This window comes from Taudactylus pleione, unplaced genomic scaffold (genome assembly GCF_031769625.1).
Source record: "Taudactylus pleione unplaced genomic scaffold, aTauple2 ptg000247l, whole genome shotgun sequence".
NCBI lineage: Eukaryota > Metazoa > Chordata > Amphibia > Anura > Myobatrachidae > Taudactylus > Taudactylus pleione.
In genome coordinates, this window is record NW_028284649.1 from 1,942,194 (window position 1) to 1,959,029 (window position 16,836).

The 16,836-nt window shown below is 47.4% G+C and overlaps 1 protein-coding gene across 1 annotated transcript in view; it reads right to left on the reverse strand.

Moving 5' to 3' along the window:
- Nucleotides 1-242: 242 nt before the first annotated feature.
- The window catches only part of ABTB1 (ankyrin repeat and BTB domain containing 1), a 40,137-nt gene continuing 23,543 nt past the window's right edge, over nucleotides 243-16,836 (reverse strand). The window contains exons 9-12 of the mRNA XM_088479847.1: nucleotides 6,735-6,833; nucleotides 5,626-5,793; nucleotides 2,006-2,206; nucleotides 243-661 (exon numbers count right to left, since the gene is read on the reverse strand). Coding sequence (XP_088335973.1) covers nucleotides 455-661; nucleotides 2,006-2,206; nucleotides 5,626-5,793; nucleotides 6,735-6,833 — 675 coding nt within the window. The 3' untranslated portion in view covers nucleotides 243-454. The remainder of the gene's footprint in view (nucleotides 662-2,005; nucleotides 2,207-5,625; nucleotides 5,794-6,734; nucleotides 6,834-16,836) is intronic.

Sequence of the window (16,836 nt, forward strand, 5' to 3'; positions counted from 1 at the left end):
CAAGCACGCCCTCCCACTGATGCTTCTATTCGTGCTGCTGCAGCAACCTGGTCGCATTTATTTATTTATTTAAGATTTGCATTATGCTGCAAATCATGTGCATATACTTTTGTTTTACCTGGCCTAAGTCAGGTGCATGCGCCATTCTTAGAGAGCAGGCTATAGCAGCAGTAACGGAATCTGGTTGGCTCTCTGGAGCATGTACGTCGTAGCCATCCACAAGTAACAAAACCACACCGCAATCAGGGAGCAGATGCTTTAATACGGGGAGTGAAACAAGACAATGGATTGTAGCGATTGAGCTCGGACTGTAACCAATATCTATTGGAAATAGGGGTCACACTTGGTACAAATGAACAGAAATGGGATAAAGCCCAAGAAAATAGCAATTTCAAAGATACTTTTTAGTCCCCAGCCCAGTACTGTCATCTGTACATTATATCTTTATAAACGCTCAGCACTCCAGCCCCAAACTGCCCAGTAGACTCTCTAAAGCCTCCAGCCGCTGGTTGGCCTCCTCGATGGCGCTATAGGTCTGTACGTTGCTGGTGATGTGGAAGCGAATTTCATCGATCAGTGGGATGGAGTCTGTCTCCTGACGCTCTTCAACTGCCGCTGCGTCGTCCTGTATTGCGGCAGCAAACTCCTCCGAATCAACCAGCTGTGGAGAGAAGGCCCCAAAGTTACAAGACGCTTGCAGGTCTGTTATGGGAGGAAAGTTTAGTGTTCGGATAGGCCAGCAGCAATATACAATCAGATAACGGCCCTCTGAACACATCATCCCATTACAGTACATGCATGTACTGAGAATAGGAGATATTACCATAGTAAGTGACAGCGCCAGGCTCTGCAGGCAGGTCCTTTTGACAATACTACAAACCCCAGAATGCATAGCACATTTGTTGTAGTGAGTGAGTCTCTGGGTAGCTGGTAACAGTTTCTGAGGTGGAGTGGTCACGCCAAAACACCAAACAGGGAAAAGTGCAGGTGTCATGTCATGTCAGGGGAACAGACCCTACTTATACATAGACAATGTGAGAGGGGACTAGAAAAAGAACTGTACGAACTTTGGCTGTTTTTTTTTTAGCTTTCAGGTGCCCTCCAGGAACTTTCTATTAGGCCAGTGGTCAGGGAATACGGGGTAAATTACCCCACATGGGGTAAAAATGAAATTCCTGGGGGTAATAGATGGACATCCGGGCATGTATATGAATCATTCTATAATATAGAAGGATTCATGTGCATGCCCGGCTGGCTGTGCCGCAGGGAGGTTCTAAGCCGGAAGCCTGCTGAGATGTTATTACCAGCGGGCGCCCGGCTCCTTCCCTGCAGCGCCGCGTTAGCTGGAGGCTGGAGTTCTCTTCTGGACTCCAGCTTCCGGCTCTCCCCATGCGCACTATGGGAGAGATGTCATGACGTCTCTCTCATAGTTCTGAGGAGCAGCCGGGCGGACAGGACGGCGGCGGATGCAGGAGCGGGGATTAAGGAAAGTGTTTTTTTTTGTACAAGCGGCACTACAGAGGCATTATATGGGGGCACTACTACAGGGGCACTATATGGGGGCACTACTACAGGGACATAACTATGGGGGCACTACTATGATTTCCTGCCTTTCAAATCAAGGGGGTAACGTCGGCATATCTAAATATATTTTGGGGTAAAGGGTTCCCTGACCCCTGTACTAGACGCATTGCTTTATCTGGCTGGTGTCCTTCTGTACAGTTTAGCCATTTGTCCATTAGTGTACAGGAAGCTCCTTTGCCCCCTCCACAACGGAACCACTGGGCAACAAAAACATTCAAAAACTCTGCCGTGGATATTAAGAGACGGCTGAAAAGCACAATGATTGTAGGAGGGATAAACAGACATATTTGGTGAGAGTGGTTGGAGGACGCATGGCAGCTAATAAATTAAAGTCACCGGTCGGTGGGAAAACCCCTTAAAAAGAGATCTGGTTTGTCACTTGGGACAAAATCTATGTATCCGTAAGCTGGCGGTTCCGTACCTTCTCAATGATTCTAGCCATGTACTCTGTGCACTGATCCTCTAGACGAGTCAGCTGGAAGAGCTTTGCTATATTCCAGATTCCGATCACACTGTCCTCGTCCAGCATCTGCGCCAAGATCTTCCCGCACAGGCGCTTCAGCCCCAGCAGCAGATACATGTCCGCCACGCACAGCACCTCGTAGGCATTCTCCGGAGACAGCTGAAAAGCATAGGGACAGGGTTAGGGGGATCAGACAACAGGACAGAAGAGTGCGCCACAAACAGGGAGAGTGCCTACGGGCACCGGTAAGGGAAAGGTTTAGAACAAAGTCACCGGTCTCGCTCGGAAACGTTTAATAGTCGGCACCGATCTTTAAACAGGATCGTATGCACAGAATCTGTCAGCAGATGGAAGTACGTGATTGGCCGAACGTTGCAGCATCTGTAAGACTTATCCTGATCTGTAAGACTAGGTCTAATGCCATCAGCACGATGTGTAATAGCTACACAGAGCGAAACCAAAGACATCATCGTTTACCCAACAGAAGGATAGAATATATTGTATGTTGTTAACCCCCAACCTAAATACAGGAAACAAAGAGGCACAAAATGCCGATATTCGCGCAAATTGTTTTTCAACGGCGTATGCATCAAAGTCGCTAAAAAGCCACACACCGCACAAGTCCCAAGGTTTGTGCGTGCAGAGGCGCAGATGCGATTGAAACCCACTGTCTCAAATGTATTGGAAAGGTATTGTGCGTTCCTGGGCGGCAGGGCTGGTGCAAGGTTTCTTGCCACCCTAGGCATTTCTTCAGCCTTGCGCCCCCTCACCCCCAGATAGCTACGCAAACCCCTATGCAGTGCCCCTTATATAAGGCCACCAGTAGTAGTCCCACCTACGCATTGCCCCAGGTAGTGGTCCCCCTATGCAGTGGTCCTTTATATAATACCCCCAGTAGTAGTAGCCCCCCGTAGTAGTCCCCCCCCCCCCCCCTGTGCAGTGCCCCCAGTAGAAGCCTCCCGGCCCTAGCAATGCCCCCAGTAGTAATAGTGCCCCCAATAGTAGCCTCCACCCCAGCAGTGCCCCCAGTAGTAGCCTCCGCCATAGCAGTAGTCGTGCCCACAGTAGTAGCCTCCCCCCAAGTAATGCCCCCATAGTAATCGTGCCCCCTGTAGTGATCCCCCCAGCAGTGCCCCCAGTAGTAGTCATGCGGTGCCCCTGTAATAGCCTCCCCCCAGCAGTAATCCCAGCCAATCATACACGTAAAAAATAAAAAAAACTCCACTTACCTTAATCCCTGCTCCGGCGTTCGCTAGTATGCCCCCCCCCCCCCGGACGGGCCCGCTCTGCATGATGGGAGAGATATCATGAAGTCTCTCCCATCACCCATTGCGGGAGCCGGAAAATGGCCCGGCTGTGGCGGTGGGCGCAGCAGCTGATCTGTCAGACTCTCATCGGCTGCTAAAACAAACACCGCTGCCGGCGGCTCTGCGTTTGTTCCTAGTAGGTAGTGCGGACTGCACTCATGTGCCGTTCACACTACCGCCCTGCAGGGCCGGCACTCTTAGGCAGCTGCCTAAGTTTGCCTAGTGGTAGCGCCGGCCCAGATGGGCAGTGGCTAATCAGATGCACCATCTTATGGGCGCATCGCAGAAGTGATAGCGAACTCTTAATTGCTTACAGCGAGGGCCACACTCGGACTTAGATTCTGCACCCAGCAAGAAGCAGGTGCAAGTTTTGATGGCTAGACCGATGATTGGGTCTAAAAATGCAGAAAGTGGCGTCTCAGTCCTTGCACAGAGTCAGACGCACGGCTGTACACCAGGGGAAGGGCTGATACCGGCACTGAGATAAAGTTGCAGGCGCCACTACTGCAAGAGGCGCTAAAGCAGTGGTAGCAGCAGGTTACTCTGATGCAGACCCTACACTTCTGTGCTATGGGGACCACTGGCCTTTGGAACATTAGAAGTTGAACACGATTATTTCTACCATAGGGAAAACCACCATAGCAAAGAAAGAAAAAAAAAAACAAACACATAAATTCTCCCCAATTATAGCAATAGGATAACTAAATCCCTGTAATTAATAACGACATTCACGGATTTAGCAGCGCAATTATTTACTAGCAAAATAAGCTTGTGTGGAGCGCAACAGGCTGAAGTGACAAACCTTCAATCCGCCCATTACCCCATAATACATCTACGGTACATGGAATGGCCACAATAGGTGTCAGAATTACTCTGCTGCCCCCTGCTGGAATATTTTGTGCTGCAGGTTTTTTTTTTTTTTAAATTAAAAAAATACTCTTAACATAAAAAACAGTAGTTCTCAAACTCAGGGCTTGATTCAGACCCGATCGCAAGCGGGTCGAGGGTGGCCCGGTGCGCGCGAGCGCAAAAAGCACTCGCTCCGTGGCTCACTACAAAAGGGGCGGCTGTCTATGTTGATTGACAGCCCCCCCCTTTTTGTAGGCGTGGCCGGGGGGGGGGGCTTCACAAACGGAGGCGTTCCCAAGCGAACGCCTGCCGTTTGTGGGCGGCCCCACTGACATCACCAGTGATGTCAGTGAAAGAGCTTCCGGCTCTATTAGAGCCAGAAGCTCTCTGGGGCTTGCGGCCACGAGACCCTACTACAAGGGTCTCGTCGCAAAAGCCTGATGGTCGCGATGGTCTTGACCATCGTGACCATCATCCTGGCCGCTCGCAATAGCTGTGGGTGGTCACCCACAGCTATGCGAGCGGCCAGGAGGCAGCAACTCAAAAAAACCAGCGCCCGCCCTGATTCAGAGCGAGCGCCCTCAGTCCTCAGGACCCCAAAACAGTTCATGTTTTCTAAGTCACCCAGTAGGTGCACTGGTGTATTCATTACACACTAAAAAACATTTTAAAAAGATCCAAAGGTAAAGCTACTTATTTCACTTCTAAATCTTTGAGGAATCTGGAAAACATGCACTGTTTGGGGTCCTGAGGACAGAGTTTGAAAAAGCTGTGCCATAAAGTAACGAAGATAAAATATATAGTTACCAACTTTAATAAGTCCGTTACCAGCTCTGCTGATTAGCATGTATGTAAGTGGCACGCTATAATATTTCGTTATTTGGGAAATATACACGTTGATGGAATCTGTAGAGCTTAAATTTGTTAAATCCTTATAATTCCTAATGACGAACTACAGATTACTGAAGACAGCGGATGCAGGTAGAACATCAGGATTGTAATACAATAACCTGGTACCAGTAGACTGAAAGCTATTCGGAATGTAATTTGGTTTCCGAACCACAAACCAAAATCCACTAACTGTACTGTGACCTGACTAGTAGTATTAGTGATCGCCTGACCTGTACCCTGTGACCTTGTATTCCTGGTTAGTGAATATGACCCTAAAGCAATTCTGCCCTGTCCGTCCAGTCTGAATAACTTGTTAAATTGTAATATTTCCTCCTGGTAAAAGTGAAAAACACAGTCTAAGCTAGGGGTCTTCAACCTTGGAAATCCAGCTGCTGTGGAACTACACATCCCAGCATGCACTGCCACTTCTTTGATATACCAGCATGCTAAAACAATGTTGGTCTAAGCCAATAAATGCTATATGAGCAGCTTGCTGCATTATCCGATACACAAGAGGCGCAAAGCTCTCACCTCTGTGTCGTCGCTGTATATGTAGTACAGAACGCGCGTAAAGGTCTCGGCGGTGATGTTGTGCAGGGTGATCACCGGGATGCTGGGCTGAGTCTGCAGCTCCTGGCTCTCACAGAAGTGATCCTGCAGCAGAGCTTTAAAGTAGTCACTTCGGCCACAGAAGAAAGACTGGAATGAGAGAGACCGGAGGTTACAAATCAGCGGGATGCCAGCCGCAAAAGGAACAGCGCCATTCACGTCAGCAGCACCGCGAAAGGCAGAAAACACTTAATTACATTGCTAACCAAGTGTAATTATTTGAATTTATATAAAAAACAAACAAAAAAAAAACCCACCCACACACCAATGCATTAACGTATTGAAGTGGCCAGTAGGGACACACGGGTCTAGTTACTAAGCAGTGTTAGGATACAGAGTGAAATGTGATAAGAAAGTGATAAGGTGCCAGCCAATCAGCTCCCAACTGTCATTTTTCAAACACAGCCTGTGAGATGACAGTTGGGAACTGATTGGCTGGCACATTATCACTTTTCACTCTGTCTCCTAACACTGCTTAGTAAATAGACCCCACAGTTTGAAATCTACACACAATTATACAAAACACACACAAAATAAATATATATATATATTTATTTTAATTAATACATTTATAAAAAAAGTTTTCAAAATATATTTAAAAAGACCAGTAACCTAAACCGAAAATACATAAATCTAAAATTAGCCCCTGGCTAAAACATCGCCCCTCCGTCCCTCCCTCCTCTTCCCTGACCACCACTTCGGCTCACGCCACCTCGCACACAGTGGCCAGTCACTATTGCGCGCTCCTCACCCTGGAAGGCATGGTCACCGCAGGGCACCATGTGATGTAATAGCGGTATCTTCCCTCCCCCAATTACGGCCTATAGACTAGAAGAGGGAGATGTATGTGTGTGTGTGTCCATGTGGGATGTTTCATGGCACTAGGTGAAGCTGGCCGGGCTCCTGGTGGTCAGGGGAGTAGAGGGGACATTTTAGGAAGGAGGCATTTAAAATAATTTAGGTTTGCTGGTCTTTCCCAAATCTAAATATAATGGTATAAATAAAAGACCCGTAATCTGCTATATCCTTACCTTGTGACACAGAAAATTGTAACCCATTATCCGGAAACAAACGTCAGGATAACTGCAGAAGTTATCAGTGCTGTCAAAGGGCAGCTCCCCGAATCCCACCTGACGGAGAGAAGAACGGACGTGAGATGTTACAGGCAGGGACAGCGCACATAGACATCATTAATACACCAATAAGGGATTATTAGGTCACAATAAACAGCTCTTGGTCTACAGACTGACTCATCTACCCAACCGCTCAGCCACAATACACCTAGTACCTGACCATGCCAGGTCAGAAGGTTAGTCAGCACTAGGTTGGGTCACTTGTATTTATTGATGATGTGACTGCTGACAAAAGCAGCAGAATGAATTCTGAAGTGTTTTGGGCAATATTATATGCTCATATTCAGTCAAATGCTTCAGAACTCATTGGACGGCGCTTCACAGTGCAGATGGACAATGACCCAAAGCATACTGCAAAAGCAACCAAAGAGTTTTTTAAGGCTAAAAAGTGGAATGTTATGCAATGGCCAAGTCAATCCCCTGACCGGAATCCGATTGAGCATGCATTTCACTTGATGAAGAGAAAACTGAAGGGAAAATGCCCCAAGAACAAGCAGGAACTGAAGACATTTGCAGTAGAGGCCTGGCAGAGCATCACCAGGGATGAAACCCAGCATATGGTGATGTCTATGCGTTCCAGACTTCAGGCTGTAATTGTCTGCAAAGGATTTGCAACAAAGTATTAAAAAGTGAAAGTTAGATTTAGGATTGTTTAGTTTGTCCCATTACTTTTGGCCCCTTAAAACGTGGGAGGCACATATAGAAACCATTGTAATTCTTACACCGTTCACCTGATTTGGATGTAATTACCCTCAAATTAAATCTGAAAGTCTGCAGTTAAAGCACATCTTGTTTGTTTCATTTCAAAGCCATTGTGGTAGTGAATAGAGGCCAAAATATGAACTTTCTGTCAATGTCCCAATATTTATGGACCTGACTGTATGTATATATATATATATATATATATATATATATATATATATATATATATATATATATATATATATATATATATATATATATATATAGAGAGAGATATAGATATAGAGATATATATTCTTATTCGTATTAAAACAATTAAACCCTATTTTTCTACAGCCCAGGACCACAGCGGCCAACTCTTCATGCAATACATGTTTTTGTGATCGTGACGCGGAAAAACCACCCAAAGCAATTCTACCATAAACGATAATCACCACACATACTGATACTGTAACTGCATTTGAAGCGAAAAGAAAATTGATGCATTCAGTAAGGAGAGCAGTTATGAATGAGTAACAGTAATTACACACACACAAAGCTCCTAACAATGAGGCCTATCCCTTTGTGAGACATCTGTGATACGTGACCGCATTATATGTACGTAACAGCAATCACGGTGGAAACATGGATCCTCCTTCAGATTTCCATGATAAAACCTAAGTGGTTCACAACAGAATGATTTAGAGCTGCGCCGTGAAACCCCCCCAATAAAGTGTGCATAATTTGTCCCACGCGTGTAAAGAGCTGGGCGCATATTAGACTTGTGCTTGGAGAGGTGCATCGGGGGGGGAGGGGGGGGGGGTTCATATGCAAGTTCAGTACAGCAGCGGCGCAGAGGTGCAACCACTGGAATCGGCATGATTTACCGCCATACCCATGCCCGGCAATTGGAAACCCCAAAAGCGGCATCCCAGCAGAGGAGGAAATCCCGATCGTCCTAAGGTAAGTACTAACTAACCTATTACTACCCCCTAACCCTCCCTTAGGGTTGCCTAACCCTAACCCTCCCCCCCCCCCTCAGTGCCTAAACCTAAACCCCCAACGCCTAAACCCAACCTAACCTCCACCCGGGGGAGCCCAACGCTAACCCCCCCCCTTCCCCTAGCCTAAACCTAACCTCCCGGGGGGGGGGGGTGCCTAACTAAAAGTAGTCCCCAGGGAACCCTAAACCCCAACCCTCCTGCCCCCTATCCGCGCGCGGCGTCCCTTCGATCGGGATGCTGGGCGTCGGGCTCCCGGCGTATGTCTGATGAAAGGCGTCGGCATATCGATGCCTGTGTTTAGACCCTAGCCGGGATATGACAGTCGGGAAGCCGGCTGTCAGGATTAGGTCCGCCAGCTTCCCGACTGCATACCCAACCACTACCCCTAGAGATGCCTCAAATTCTGACATACAAAGGACTTATAACTGCCGCCCTTTAGGAGGCAAAGCTCGTGCATCCCATCAGCTCTGTGCGAGTTACAGATGGGAAGAGAACAGGTGCAATTTACACCAGGCACCTCAATGAATTATATTAAAATACTTGCAATTCAATATACAGCTACAGCGTGTGTGGACGTGTCCCCTAGTGTACACAAGTGTCACATGTTTACATTTAACCCTGTCAAGAATAAAAACACCAGTCTCACCAGTCCATGGTTATCTGGGCATGTAGTATATGGGCACTGTATGGGTACATGGAACAAGGTAAAAAATAAAACTAAGATACTTTGAATGCAAGTAGTTAAAATAACACTTATTTGGCTTACAACGCAGTGCCTGTGAATGTTACGCAGAGTGCCATGCTGGCTCCCGGCCCAGCTTCCACATGCTAAGTAAAAGGCTTTCCCGATGGGACACCCTTACTTCATAGCTGACACGGCCGAGTGGGAGTAAATAAAAATAAAATGTAATGCAAGAGGACCTGGAGAGGGGTCTATAAAACAGAGGCAAAATGATGGTGGAGGTGGGTACCGCACAGTAAGAGAACACTAGATATAATACATTTCCTGAGATGACCGAAAGAGTTCTTGGCACCGAGCTGCCCCCCGGCCCAATGTGCCAGTCAGTAGGCATCAGAAGAAACTTTATGCCACCAGGGAAGGGGCTGGCACGAAGCAGCTCTGTGTAATAAATGGTAGACAATGAGGGCGTCTATGTGCATAACAGGACTGGTAAATGGAGGGCTCGGTACAGTGTGAGGCTGGAATACGTGATGAGGACATCTACAGAAATATAGGGCTGGCATCGGGGGAAGAAAATGTGCTCTGAGCATATTACGGGGATGAATCCATCCATATTCCAAGCCTAGGAATACAGCAATGACCCTAGACTGGGAAGAAATGTGGTCATCCTCAGTCAGCGGATGTGGAAAACTGAACATGTTAAAAAAAAAATCCCTGACTCACCATTTCCGACCATTTTCAGGTCGAGATTGGGTAAATCAAGATTTTCCTGAGAAATTGCCCTTGGCAACCAAATGGATAGGTAGAACCCGATTAGTTGCTATAGGAACTTCTCCACCTATCTCTTAGATCTGAACATCGCCCCCTATATTCCTTCTGAGGAACATCCTTGAAAACAACATGACAGAAGCATATAACACTGCTGTTGGGTCCGATTCGGTGATGGACGAAAACCCGATGGTTTACACATCTGATTTTTGTTGGCCTGCGGATGTGCAGAACGCAGTGCCCCCAAGCTGCAGCATGGTCGACATGCTGCGGAAGATTGGGGACAGGGTGGCAATGGCCTGCGTTCCCAGACGGGCGTATCGCCACTATTTACTGGGAGTGCCAAGGCCAGGCATCAGAGGATGCAGGTTTCCTGGCCTCGCAAGTGGCGGCCATTCTGAGGTAAGCCGATGGTCTTATCTTTGGACACATCACTGGGAACTGCAAAGCTGGCTATTGGCGTCTTTTTCACCTCAGCCGCCTCCTGCCGCTGGCATTAGCATATTAGTTGTACGACTATATTGCACAGCCACTTCCCTGCGCTGTGCAATACGTACATATCCGAATCATCATCGATGGATATGGAACAGGCTTAGGACTATAGGCTCTCATGTGTACCTCACGTTTGAACCCCTACATAAGAGATAACCCTCCATTAACAGCTTTAGGATTGGGCACTGCCCAGTGTACGAATATTTACCACGACGGACATTGCACTGATGGTGGATATAGTGTCACAGCGAGGGTCCTTGTATTCTGTATCCACTGACCTTACACAGACCTGTCCAGCACAGTCACACAGCGCAGTCCCCAGGTCCCTTCAAGCCAACCCAACCAGGAATAAAGACATTCTGTTCCCGAAACATGAGCCAAGTTATATATAGAAGCCAGAGGTCGGCCAGCGCACATAAAACCATTAATAGCTCCTGTAGACTGGGCACGCAGAGGTCCAGCGCTTCTCACTCTGTAACTGCAGAAATACTTAAGGGCCAAATACGATTTTTTTTTTTTGTTTCTCATTGTGCCAACAATTGGGATTAAAGGCCATTCACTAAAGTGTGCAGGACATCAATGGCTGGCAGAGCGACGTACCGGCCTAGAACAGACTCCGGCTGTGCCCACCTCCCACACACAACCAGGCACTGGCCCATGTACCACAATTGCCATTTCAGGTTTCTTAACTACTTCACTACTTCACTACTTGATGCAAAGACATTTGCCTGTGTAACGTGTGATAAATGCCTTGTGGTGGCAAGTTGACGTTTACGGTGAAGCCACCGGCAGCGGTTTATCGCATGATGGTGCCAGCGACGGCTGTTTGATCAGCAGTGCAACCGTTCTAGTCAGTGTTAGGCTCTCAAAGCATCGGACGCCGATCATTGTCTGACAAAGTGAACCGGATGTTCATGGCAAAAAAAATAAATAAAAATAAAACCATTAAAGTGCTATGGGCTTTGAATACAACTTGTTAAACAATGTAAAGTACCAGCTCTAGACCCAATGAATTACTCCCTACCACAACCAGTCGGCAATTATTTCTGTTAATGTATCCTCTCTGCCCCCATTCCTGATCCTAAACGGCACCTGGCAGGACCGTCCGCTCTTCCCAATAACATTATACCATTTATCCATACAGCGGCAGCAGAATCCAGTGGAAAAAAAAAAAAAAAAAAAGAAATGAAATAAAACTGGGAAACAAAAGACAAAGAGGAAAGAGCCCCCCACCTTACATTCTATAACGCATTGGGTATGATTTACCGGTGGCCGCACAGCCGGCGGTTCAAATCCTGGCAACACCAGCCTGACAGAGGAGGAAATCCCGATCGTCCCCAGGTAAGTATAAACTAACCTAATTTTACCCCCTAACCCTCCTTTAGGGTGCCTAACCTCCCCCCCACCCGTGCCTAACCCTAATCCCCCCCTTCCCCACCGCCTAAACCTAAGTCCCCCGGGGGGTGCCTAACCCTAACCCCTCCCCCTAATCTCCCCTATGGGGGTGCCTAACCCCAAGTCCCCCCCCCGCAGCTGTCCACGTTCGGCATCACTTCGATCTGGATGCCGGGCGCCGGTATCCTGGCGTAGGTAGAAACGTCAGGCGTCGAGATTTCGACGCCTGTTACTTAACCCTCGCCGGGATTAAGTAGTCAGGAAGCCGGTTGTCGGCATTGCGTCAGCCGGCTTCCTGAACGTATACCTCTATAACATTTGTCCTGGTCTTAGAGCGGCGGCTGGTCAGAATTAGATTAGGATTAGAACAGCGTCCAGAAATTAGATCATGGGCCTGATTTGGAGTTAGAAGTGGAAATTAGGAAGGATCTTGCGGATCTCAGCGCATACAGTATGCGCCAAAGGAAAAAAAAACAAAAAACAAAAGCTGGCCGCTACACATCTGCCAGAGCAGGTGTACGCGTGCCAATGAAGGTCGTTGGCGTTCACGGATTGATCAGTCTGTCGAAAAACACATTCTTTCCGTGAAACGGGCGTTTCTGGGCAGTAACCATGCGGTTGGACGGAACTGTTCCGTCGTCTCAGAGGAGCGCTGTTGGGACTGTAAGCAGACTTCAGTGCTGGATCGTAGCGATTGGAAACAGATTTCAGACAGATCTTTTACACCCACAGAACAGGATGGGTTCAAGTCCCAAAAAAAAAGTGGGCGGGAATGGCTTCCACATGCAGACGCACAGATCCGCAGTATAAACCGGCGGATTCTCGCACTAGTATAAGGAAGCAGGATGGGGCGGCCGGGCGGAAAAGCTGCCGTATGCAGGTAAGAACTGTAAATGATAGCCCTTAAAGCTTGAACATCTGATGTTTTATATCACCAATCAGGATTATAGCTTGATCCCCCACTTGGAGGATTTTACAACGGATCTTGCTATTTGGAGAGAGTGCTTCATTTCAGGGACTGCTAGTCCTCCTCGTGTTAAAGATTGACCCAAAGTCTTCACGGAGCCAAATCTCGAGCTTCATATTGGCACAGAAACAGCCCAGGACCAGAATGTGAACACTGCAAAATCCAACTGTAGATGGCGGTCTTGGCGTTCCAGACATCACAACGCCGGGCATCACGTCCAATGCATCTGGATACACATTTCCACAGGGACTAAGCTATGGTAGACACCATACTACATTTAGGGGTCAATCCAATTAGGTGAGAGTTGGGTTCTGTGAGCCGTTCTCGTGGTGAACTCACAGCGCAAATATCCCATTCAAACTTGCAATACTTTTTTCAGAGGAAATTCGTGTTTTTGTGTGCGAACCCCCTGAGCATATTTCAAAAAGAAAAATATCAGGACCTCTGGTACACTATTCAGAAATGAGTGATCAAAAAAAAAAAAAAAAAAAAACCTTGATAAACATGAGACAAGTATAATTCCATGACTGAAAATTAATTTATAGCAACATAGGAACCTGGCTCGCTCACTGTAACGCAACCCCTCAAATACTACTAGTAGGCCTTATGCAATTACCAGGATGCCCTGAACCCTGCCTAAGCCTCTATGATTTATATCTTCCCGGTACTGCTCTCCCCAGCAGGCCTCCAGCTTTCCCTAACCCCATACCTCTCCCCTATCTATCCACTCGCCATCTTTCAAATTCAGAATTAAATGTATTGTGATACCGCTGGATATTGCTATACCAATCTGTAGTCAACAGATATGTACAGCAGCGCCTGACATACTTGGATATCATAACTGGCACCAGTGTACCCTACTGTATAAAACCCATCTACAAAAAAAATAAAAAAAATACAGAAAAACAATAAAACCTATACCTTTTGCTGAGCCTTAAAAAAAAACACACACACACACACACCCCAAAAAAAAAAAAAAAAAAACACACCACCACACCACACAAACCCTGACATCCAAAGCAGCTATGATAAAAGGAGATTTATGTACTTACCTGTTAAATCCTTTTCTTCGATACCATAGGTGACACAGGCTTTACGATGGCGAGGAGGAGTCTAGGCACCAAATAGTTAAAACTTTTTAACCCATCAGCCCCTGCTCCCTCACCCCTATGAACCCCCAACCAGCCAGAGGAAACTGTTAAGATAGCAAGCCTAAAGCAAGAAGGAGGAAGTGACGGAAGACCAGCTTACACACACAGATGCGGACAGGGGAACCTGAAGCAGAGCAAAGCCCTGCAAGCCAGGTCCGTCAGGGTGGGCTCCCTGTGTCTTCTATGGAATTGAAGAAAAGGATTTAACAGGTAAGCACATAACTCTCCTTTTCTTCTTCCTTCATAGTGGGACACAGGCTTTACGCTGGGATATCCCAAAGCTAATCTCCTAAGGGAGGGACGCTCCTGAGCTGCGCTGAGAATTCTTCGCCCAAAAGTCACAACAGGGGAGGTGAAGGTATAAAGGAACAGAACTTCAAAAAAGGTATGGGCAGAGGACCACTTGGCACCTTTACAAAGCTGCTTCGCAGAGACACCATGTCGAACTGCCCAAGAAGTTCCGACCGGGTAGAACGAGCAGTCACAACGGTCGGGAACAGAAGGTCTATCACAGCAAAAGCCTGGTGGATAGCCCAAGGAGCCACCTGGCTATATACTGTTTAGACACCGGCCAGCACAGTTTGTGAAAGTCATACAGGACAAGAGAGCATCTGTCCTATGAAGCTCTCTAGTCCGAATCACCGGAGGGTCCGTACGACCTTCAAGGAGACATCCTCCGATGTAAAATCCGTAACATAGAAAGAAGAGACCACGATCACTTGACTGATGTGGAACCTGCAAACAACTTTAGGAAGGTAGCTCAATCATGTTCGAAGGACAGCCCTGTCCTGGAGAAAGAACAAAATGGAGAGCGACAGAATAATACGCTCAAAATAGACACCCCCAGGCAGAAGACAGTCTTCCAGGTAAGTTAACGAATATTCACTGTCCAAAGGCTCAAAAAGGCAAAGACTGAAGAGCTCTAAGAAAACTCAGACAAATTCCAAGGAGCCACAAGCTGAAGAAATGGAGGCTGTACTTGGAGGACACCCTGTAGAAAAGTCCGAACATCAGACAACAGTGCAAACTGTCCCTGGAATACCACAGAAAGGATTGAAACCTGTACCTATAGAGAAGAAAGGTGGCGGCCCAAATCCAGTCCTGCCTGCAGGAAAAATAGGACTCGAGAAAGTCGGAAAAACTTAGGGTGACAACTCCCAGCTGAACACTGGACAAAGCAAGTCCTCCAAACCCAGCCTCAGGTGGTTTCTGGGTAATGAGCCTAGTGTTAATGACCGACCTGGAGAACCCCTTAGCTCTCAGGACGGATGTCTCAAAAAAAACCCATCAAAGACGTCCAGAGCCAGATAGATGCACGGGCCCTAAGATAGAAGATACGGCCGCAGTGGAAGACAGAGGAGAGTCAACGGAGAAGCCCTGAAGATCCACGTACCACGCCCTTCACGGCCAATTTGGAGCAACTAGGATCTCTGTGCCACTCTCCAACTTCAACCTGCGGAGGACTCGCAGAATCAGAGAGATTGGAGTGAAGATCCACAAGAGAACGAAGGCCCACTGAACCGCCAATGAGTCTACCAGAAAAGTACCCGAATCCTGATGCATGACCAGAACTTCGGTACCTGGCGATTGTGCAGAGAAGAAAACGTCAATGTCCGGCAAGCCCCAGTGAAAAACCAGGAGTTGAAAGACATCTGGATGCAGAGGACATTCACCCAAAAGAACATCCTGGTGACCTAGGAAGACCGCTTCCCATTTATGCACAGGGATGTACACTGCCTCCACATTGACGGAAGAGGAGAAGGAAGGAGAATGCGACCGACCTTCTACCTGGAACCATGACAGTGCCCTGCTGATGGAATATGTAGGCGACAGCCGTCGTGTTGTCGGACTGTACCTGGACTGGATGATGCTGGAGGAGAGGCAGAGCTAGACAGAGTTTTGTAGACCGCTTGGAGGTCCAGAATGTTGATCAGTAGTTGGCTCTTCCTAAGCCATCCACTGACCCTTAAACGTCTGATGATAGATTACCATCCCTCACTCCAGAAAAAAATTGCAATGGTGGTGAAGAAGCCCCTGTCCTGATCCAGGAGAGATGTCCCCTGACCAGATGGGACCCCTGGAACCACCACAAGGAGTAATGCGCCTCCCGAAAGAGGAAGACAGATTGTGACCTGAGCTGCAGATGGGACCTGTTCCATCGGGCCAGAAATTCAAACTGGAGAAGCCAGGAATGAAACGGAGCACTCTCCCTCAAGTCTAAAAGGTGGAGACCAGGATTTGCATGCAAGCGTGAACCAACATTTCGGCGGTGACACAGAAATAAATAAATAAATGAGAATTTTGCCGTGTATGTCCTGCATTTTACATGCAGGGAGGAACACCCGCTAAACACTGGAGTACAGTAAGGACTCCAAATGCAACATCTCCTGAGACTACTGTAAGTCAGAGTATTTATATTTCTTTTTTTTGGTAATCCATCCGTGAGTTGGATGGGAACATGTAAATAGGCATTCTGGAAAATAAGAGGCCAAGTCGTCCCCCGGCCCCAAAATTAGATTGATGGAGCAAAGCGATTTCATACCAAAGTATCCTGAAGTTCCCGCTAGAGCCCAGAGAATGTGGATGGACTGAAACAAGTAGTCGGTCGTCTGACTAGTAAGAGGCTGGTATAGAAGCTCACACCTTCAGAGACAGGGGACCAGGACAATGATTCTGGAGGCCAGAGAATAAAAAGTCTCCCAGAGCTGTAGCTGCTCCTCTGAGATTTTGGGAAACCTAGTCACTATGGGACTCAAACATGTGCTGTGCAGGTACAAAGACAGGAACACTGCAGCAGAGAAACTAGTCAGCTAGGTGCCATTCATGATCTCTACACTATGAAAAAACGTCGGAAACCATC